At 47.3% G+C, this 8682-nt stretch overlaps 1 protein-coding gene across 1 annotated transcript; it reads left to right on the top strand.

The window, feature by feature from the left end:
* The first annotated feature begins 1044 nt into the window (after positions 1-1044).
* Positions 1045-8426, top strand: KLF11 (Kruppel like factor 11). The gene is made up of 4 exons (XM_015820257.1): positions 1045-1089; positions 4199-4459; positions 5090-6083; positions 7990-8426. Exons 1-4 carry the CDS (start codon positions 1045-1047, stop codon positions 8280-8282), a joined length of 1593 nt encoding a protein of 530 aa, XP_015675743.1. The 3' UTR covers positions 8283-8426.
* The last annotated feature ends 256 nt before the right edge of the window (positions 8427-8682 follow it).

Below are 8682 nucleotides of genomic sequence, written 5' to 3' on the forward strand. Positions count from 1 at the left end.
TACTCTCCTAAAAATCCCTTTTGGGAACAATCTGATTAAGGTTAGTAGAATTTTAACTTCTGAGCAAACGTCTTTAAAAATATAAAACATCGGCTTCTTAAAAAAGGAACCACTGAACGTAAATACTTCAGTTTTTGCAACTGGAAAAGCAGCTTCTTGCAAAGCGGGCTGCCCTTCGCTGCTTACGGAACCATCTATAAATAAAATGCTGCCTCCTCCCATTCTCCCGAAGAAAAAGGCAGCCTGTTAAGTTTTTTGTTTTCAACCCGAGGCCAGAAGGAGGGCTGCCACAGCTTCGAAGAGGCCGCCGCGCTCGCCCCGGCCCCATGTGGCTGCGACCCAGATGTGGCAGAAGCGGAGAGAAGAGGAAAACAAGCCGTGAGGACAGAGCCCCGCGCGCCGCACGAGCTCCAGAAGCATTACGCACGCTGGGCGGGGCTTCGAAGGGAGCCCGCGTTGTTGCTGGAGCGCAGCGGGAACGGCGATGTCAACCCACCCAAGCCGCGTCTCTACACGCGGACACGCCCCCTCCCTAGAGCTTCCCTCTTCCTCCCTCCCCCCTCCTCCCGGGCATTCCCTGGCTGGCCGCCGCTCACTGACAGACGGCCGCCCCGCCCTTCCCCGGCGCTGCCGGCCCCGCCTTCCCTCTCTCCTCGCGCCGACCTTTCCCCTAGTTTCCAGAGGGTGGCTCGTCTTGGCCGCCGCCGCCACCGCCAAACGTGCCCACGAGGGTCCTTTCCTGCTATCAGCATAGCTTGCACGAGGCGATCACGCCGCCCGAGGAAGCCCATTGGCTGGCCAAGAGGCAGCTCGGGTCGTGATTGGCGGAGCCCTTCTTCCCATCCCCTTTCCTTCTTTCCTCCTCCTGCCCCGCCCCTTCCCAGCTGCTTTGCTGGATGGAGTGTTTTGGTGTGCTTCCCTCTGTTTTGGCTGCTCGCCTCCCTGGAAAGGAGGGGCGGGCGGGCGGGCGGGAGGTGGTTCTGGCCGATTGCTTCGGCTGGCTTTGTCAGATCGCTGCCGCTGCTGCTTGCGGGAGCCCTCGCCATGCACACATCTCCTTGCAGCGAGGAGATGGGAGATGCCCCTTCGGTGAGTACCACTTGTTGCACGGCGCGGGATGGGGGACGCGGGCAGGCGGAACAGGGATCCTCTCCCAATACCTTCCGGAGCCTGCAGAGGCTGGACGGGACGTGCCCTCTCCCCCCCTTTGGAATTCTGATCGGATCGGCGTGACTTTCCAAGGAACGAGGTATCCGGGGGAGCAGAGGCCGAGGCACCCCGGGAGGGAGCGGAGCAAACGGGCTAACCCCCCCGGCTCTCTCTCTTTTTTTTATGCGCAAATGCAAATCGGGGGGCTGGGGGGGTGTGATCGAGACCCCGAGGTGAGGGGCGCGTGAAATACCGGAGCGCGCTCTCCTTGGGCCCCGGAGCCCAGGCAGCCTTGCCCTCTTCGTCCCCCGCGGTGGGGGCCACTGATCCGGCCGGGAGCGACCCTTCTGATCCCCCTTTTTCCTGGCGCTCGCTCTCTAGGAACTCGAGCGGGGGGTGGCCCCTCCAACTTATCTGGAGCCAGGGACGCGTGTGAATTGGGGGGGTGGGGTGGATGCCGAACGCCGCTTCCTTCAAGCCGCCCCAGCTTGGAAGACTAGATTTAAGCCAGTATTGTTGGGGGGGATCCGGTGGATGCTTCTGGCTCTCCCAGCCAATTCCTAGGCACGCTTACTTAGAAGTAAGTCTTGAGAGTGACTCGAGGGCTGCGGTTTTTATTGGCTGGGGGCGGGGGGCGGGGAGGCTTTGCTCTGGGCATAAACCTGGCTAGATGGCTGATGTGGGCAGAATAAAAGTGCTTTAGCATGAGTAATCTAAGCTGACTGGGATCCATGCTTGCTTGCTAATGGCATGACTTCATGCCCTGGAGATTACAGTAAGTGCTCTTCTTTCAGCTGGTAGGTTGGGAGGGGCATCCTTATCTTCTCTCTCTCTCTCTCTCCTCTCCCCCCTTTCCCCCCCTCTCTCTTTCCTCTCCCCCCCCCTCTCTCTCTCACACACACACACACAAGAGAGCTGCTTTGTTGTGAGTGCCTCCCCAAGAGAAAGTGTCTCTGCTCTTGTCAGGATTCCCTGCCCTCTGAGCTGTCTGCTTTGAGGACAGAGCTACTGTGCCTTAAGAGGGCTTTCCAGCACTGGCTCAAGTCAGGGACCACCACCCATTTTTGCTCACATGGCTATTTTGATGCATGACGTCTCCCCCACTCCTTCCTTTCTCTTCCCCCCCACCCCCACCCCAAACCTTCAACTATATTTGGTTACTTTGGATCCCATGGAGGTGGGAAGTTACCCTCCCTCCCCGGCTCCTTTAGGAGAAGGTGCTTCGCCTCCTTCTGGCCTGGCAGTTTTGACTAATCTTCATGTCCATCGCACTTGCCGTCCTCCTTTTTCCTTAAAAAGCAGAATAAAGAAGCGGGCATAGGAATAGCGTGGGAAGGGGAAATAAATGTAAAAATATATATATATATAATAGCCGTTATATAAGAATATTTGTTTGCTGTCCGAGTACAATGAAGTGGAATTTCCGATCTTTGTGCAGCTGTAATTTGCAGCCGCTTCTTGCATAGTGTGTCATCTCCTCCACTTTGCCACTGCAGTGTCTGAGTAAAAGGAGGTGATCTGAGGACGCACTGAGGAGGCTGTTGCATTTCTGTATGGAAATGAGGCCCCAGCTTGCTTTTTCCTTTTTTTTTTCTTCCTTCCTTTCTCTGTCTCAGGTTACAAATCTATTTTAGATTTCAAAATGTTCTAGCTAGCTGTTCTAAAAAACCTTCTTCTCAATGTTTGTTTTCTCCAGTAGTATCATCTTGGAAAACACTTTGATAATTAAAAAGAAGATCCCCTTGGGTTAATTATTTATATTGCTTAATATTATGGTAACGTCTACTTCATGTTAAATCTGTTAATAGTTAGATGATTTACAGATTCTGTTTGGGATCATTACCCTGAATTTAGCATTAAATAATAACATCAAACATTAATTGAATGTCAAGTTTACTTTTAATCTTCTTTCACTCTCAAGTGTTAACTTCATTTATGGACTTGGAAATTACAATTTAAGTTAATTGAAAATTCCATATAGATTTCACCGAATAAAAGATATTTTTGGCTTCCCATATTATGAATCAAAAATGTACTCTATTTGGTGCCCACCTGTAGTCTGCTTGTGTGAACTTAAGTACTATGATTAGCAACTTTTTTCACTGTATATACATGCAAGCCTATTTGGTTACATCTGGATTTACCTACATACAGCAAGCTATTTAGAGATAGTTTGTATACTTCAGTATTTACTCAAGTGTCTATATGATATCTGTAATTAGTGTAATGGGGCATGAAAAGAATATCTGTTCTAAGTATTCTTATAAGGCTTATTACCAACTGGCTGATTACATTTTTTTTCTACTAGTATTCAGTGCAGTTAATAACTATAGTCTTTTTAGCTACAAAGGTAGGATTTAGTTAATAACATTTTATCATAGCCTATAAAAGGGGAATGTTTCTATAGATCCAGGTTGTCTAATATGTTTTGGACCAAAGGCTAGGTATTATATTCTTTAAAAAAAGAGTAGGGATTCAGATAAAAAAGTGATTTAATTAAATGCATTTAATATCATTGTTCCCTCAATATTATAGAAATTTTCACTTTCGTTCAACATCACAGTTTGGCTACAGGTTTTGATGGATTCTGAGGGATGTTTTGAGGTCTTTGGGGTGTCACGTGCTACCCTGGGACTAGAGGTTGTAGATATTTTAGTCAAGATAAAAGTCAAGTGCTCAAAAGCCTACTGACTTAGGCTTATTCTGTGTTTTGTGATCCTGTGATAAAAATGACAAGGAGTTAATGTGCAGGTTTTTAGACCAAAGGTTGTCTAGCAACAATCAAAATGCAGGAAAAGCCACCAAGGGTTGTGGCAGCTGTGTGCACAAGCCTGCTTTGTGAGAGATTGCTGCATTATACAGAGTTAATTGATTAGCCCTTGTAGCCTAATGGGTAGGAGTTTTCTAGAGGTCTTAAAAACCAGCATTGGCACCCAGATTTCCAAAGAGGTTGGATATTGAATCATGGGATGAGTGTTTAAGCAAACAGTGAAAATGTATTCACTTTTCTTCTGAATGATTAAAATGTGGTGATTCATCTCATCTCAAGGTTGATATTGTCGACATCTACGAATCCATCCGTGAACGGAGGCGTCACGACAGTGAAAGATCTACTTGTAGCACCTTGGAACGGAATGACATAGAAGCAGTTGAGACCCTTGTTTGTATGAGCTCCTGGGGTCAAAGATCACAGAAAGGCGACCCATTAAAAATAAGACCTTTAACGCCTGTCTCAGATTCTGGGGATTTTGTAGGGCAGAATGAACCTACATCTGAGATGCCCAAGGATTATAACTTTTTATCCACTCTGGTAAGGAAAAAGAAGCAAACTTTGTGAAAGAAATTGAATATGCATGAATTGGCTTTCCCCAATTAACCTTATAGTGCTTTATTGAACTTGAGGGATGATGACTTTTTTTTATAATGGTATCAGATATTTTTTACAGTATTATACATACCTTTTTTTTTTGGCAAATGCAATTGAAAACAATCTGGTGTTAATTGTTTTGGTTTATTACCTCCCATGTTTTTCTGATTCCCCGTTAACTTTATTTAAGACAAAACATTTACAGCAAGGACGTGGGGAAATCTGAACTGAATAGTTGTTGCATGATTTTCTGAAGCAGATGGATGAGATTGTTCCACTGAACTGCAGCAAGACATAGGAGTACATCTGAGCATATTGCTTTTCAAACACCATAAGATTGTGATTTTGGAAGGACGAATGTTGGAGCATGCAACTATAGGACAATAGAATGAAGTGAAAATAGGAAATTGGGGTAAACATTCTTTCACATTGTAGTTTGGGGAAAAAAATCAGTAACTTGAGGTCTGAATGAGAGAGTATGGATTACGAATGTAATTAGTTATGGCCATAGCAATGGTTAGTCATGTTGATCTGTGTGTGTGCTGATTTCTTTCTTTTTCCTTTTTAACATAGTGCATGACCCCACCATACAGTCCAGATTTTGTTGAGCCTTCTACAGCGTCACTGCCCTCCTCCCAAACAACTTACTCAAAACCTAGGGCAATCAAGGCAAGCGTACCTGCCAGCGTAGTCACTCCTCCAAGTTGTACTCTTACTGCCACCCAGCCATCTGTTTTGAACATGGAGAAGCAATCCAACCAGATGCCAGCAAGGACTGAGCAACCTGTTCCTCCGCTTTGCAGAGCTATGGCAACTAGTGTGATCCGTCACACGGGCAACAGTTCTGGTTACTCCCACATTCCTGGTGTGCAAGTGAAACCAGAAGTTTCATCGGGCAGCAGTGGGCCTGCAGACTGGCAGGAGGCCCAAGGCCAGCAACATTCCAGAGCTTCCCGGGATTGCCATATTGCAGAGAACTTGACTTGTGACCCTTCACTTGCACACAGATCTTCCTCACACGTCTCAGGTTGCTCCAGAACTGCCAATAAAGGATGTGAAATTCCAAGGCTTGCTTTGCAGCAGTCTCTTTACCCAAAGAATTGTGAGCATGATATGCAGCAAAAGACCAGCCCCCTTCTACCCTCCCCTCTCTCAAATCCACAGGTGATCTGTCAAATGATCCCCTTCGATGGACCAAGAGGTATGGTCCCTGCCCTATTAAAACCTTCTGCTCAGACTGCAGGAACCGTCAAACGCATCTTACCCCACGCGGCTCCAGTTTCTCAGCCTGTCCTGATGGGACCTTCTATGCCTCAGGGGACTGTTATGTTGGTTCTTCCGCAGGCAGCTGTTGCCCAGGCACCCCCCTGCCAACAAACTGTGATGTCTGTGGGGAACACCAAGTTATTGCCTCTAGCCCCTGCTCCCGTTTTTATTGCCTCTGGTCAGAGCAGTACGCCTTTGATAGACTTTTCCCGGAGGAGGAATTACGTTTGCAACTTTCCTGGCTGCAGGAAAACATATTTCAAAAGCTCTCACCTCAAAGCCCATCTGCGTACTCATACTGGTAGGTATGGAACTGAAGGAATGTGATGTGCCTTATAATCTCACTGACGATGCTTGCCAGGCATCAAAAATGAACACCGAGGTTGTGGTGGCATGAGTGTTCTTCATCAACCTGCTGCTCTCCAGATGTGGCATTGCAGTTTTTAGAATTGTGGAAATATATTTCCGCTGTATCTTCATGGTATGATCTTGGGGAAGCTGGGAAACCATGCGAATGCCTCTGATTTAGAGGCAAAGGAAGATGTTCAGGCATGAAAAAAAGCGCAGTCGAATTTTTACACAATATAGAGAAGGAAAGGGGGAGGGTATTTACAGGTTCCTTGACTTAACTACAGTAGAAGCAGTAGATGGAAAAAAAACCCCACATTGATATTCCCAAAATTGAAAAATGTTCCATGGTGGAATGTTCTAAAATGGATTGACTTTAGAATGGTCCCCTTTCAAGATCAAACCACTTTGAGAATGTTTGGAATGGCCTGTGGAGTTTTTTAGAACACCTCGTAACAAAATGCTTAGCATACCTCTAAATCTCTCCAATAGGAGCACAAAATAAACTCCTATAACTTTCCATTGATACTAATAATATGTCAATACTACAAGTAGTCCTTGACTTACGACCGCGATTGAGCCCCAAATTTTTGTTGCTGAGTGAGACAGCTTTGAGTGAATTTTGCCCCATTTCCTGACCTTTCTTGACGTCGTTAAGTGAATCACCGCAGTTGTTAAGTAACGTGGTTGTTAAGTGAATCTGGCTCCCCCATTGACTTTGCTTGTCAGAAGGTCGCAAAAGGGGATCACATGGCTCTGGGACACTGTAGCCGTCATAAACACATGCCAGTTGCCAAGTGTCTGAATTTTGATCACGTGACCACGGGGATGCTGCAACGGTCTTAAGTCACTTTTATCTGTGCTGTAATAACTTCCAATGGTCACTAAACAAATGGTTATAAGTCAAGGACTACCTGTATACCAGTGGTGGCGAACCTATGGCACGCATGCCAGAGGCAGCACTCAGAGCCCTCTCTGTGGGCACGCGTCCCTCTTCAACCAGCCCCCCACTAACTCGCTGAGGTCCCATGTGGCCGGATGCATCCCTCCTGGCCTTGCATGCTCTCCTTTTCCCGGGCACGACCCACTGCATCGCCTCCTCAGCTGTCGGCTGGCCGTCCAGCTCAGAGGCAGCTTCTCTGAACTGGTGGCGGGCTGCGGAGCCCCAGAGTGTGCCGGTCAAGGGGCTGGCAGGCTGTGGCTGCTGACGGACACTGTCGGCCCCCATGCGCTCACTGGCCTCTGTGTGCGGGGGCCGTTAGTGTCAGGCAGCAGCCGTCCTGACCCCTGTCTTGCCTTGCGACAATAGCATCCCCACCCTGCCTCGCTTTGCCTTGCCTCACCCCGCAGGACAAGCCTCCTGCCCACCACCCCACCTGCCAGAGACCTGGATCTCCCCCAACCCTGCCCGGCCCCCACAGGCATCCCTCCCCACGAGCAACATCAAAGTGACCACGCCTACCTTGGCCACACCCACCCAGTCTACCATGACCACCACAGCCACGCCCACCCAGTGGGCCACGCCCACCTGGCACCCGGCGATACATAAGTGGGTTTTGGGTTGCAGTTTGGGCACTCGGTCTCTAAAAGGTTCACCACCACTGCTGTATACTAAGAGGATTGAACTTCCTATATCTTAATCAGTATTGGTAAAATACGCTCCTGGAAAGGTTTTCTTTCCCCAATCGCCCTTTAAGAGCTGCAGCAAAATTGTGATCTATTTTACAGTATGGACAAAAGCTTCCAGTTACTTCTGTTTGTCTTTTCGTTTACTTGATAGAACATATTTAACAGCTTCTTTGGAGAATCCAACGAATTTATTTTTGAATTGTCTTTCCTTCTCCATTCCACTATTCCAGGAGAAAAACCATTCACTTGCAGCTGGGAAGGTTGCGATAAAAAATTTGCCCGTTCTGATGAGCTTTCTCGCCACCGCCGAACCCACACGGGGGAGAAGAAGTTTGCCTGTCCAGTCTGCGACCGCCGTTTCATGCGTAGCGATCACCTGACAAAACATGCACGTCGTCACATGACCAAGAAGGTGCCCAGTTGGCAAACAGAAGTTGGCAAACTGAATCGAATTGCGGCTCTAGAGAAGCCAAGGAATGAGAACGCTCTGAGCATGTTCCTCCCAATGTTATCGCCAGGGTAGTGGGCCAACTGGCCGAAACACACATTTTGTGATGAACTTTATGGTTCCCAAAAGTACCACTTTTACTGATTTTTAACTTAATTTCTACAAGTTATGCTTTTCTGTTGGGGAGGATGGGAAAGTATTTTTCTCTCTCTCTTTTTCTACCCTCTTTCTCTGCTTCAGTGTTCACCCTACTTAATGTTATGTTTTTTTCTTTCTTTTCATTCTTCCAAGATTTTGGGAGGATCACCAGCACTTCAGAAAAGGAAAATATATTTAGGGATGGGGCGGGATAGAATATTAGCAAGGACTATTCTTTGAAAATTTATCTTTACTTGAGTAAGAATAATTAATAGAAAGTGAAGCAGGCTGACTTTTCAGTTTTATGCTAGTTTTCTGTCCACTTTGTACAAATGTA

This window comes from Protobothrops mucrosquamatus, unplaced genomic scaffold (assembly GCF_001527695.2).
Source record: "Protobothrops mucrosquamatus isolate PMUCROS unplaced genomic scaffold, P.Mucros_1.0 scaffold1100, whole genome shotgun sequence".
In the NCBI taxonomy this organism is placed as follows: Eukaryota; Metazoa; Chordata; class Lepidosauria; order Squamata; family Viperidae; genus Protobothrops; species Protobothrops mucrosquamatus.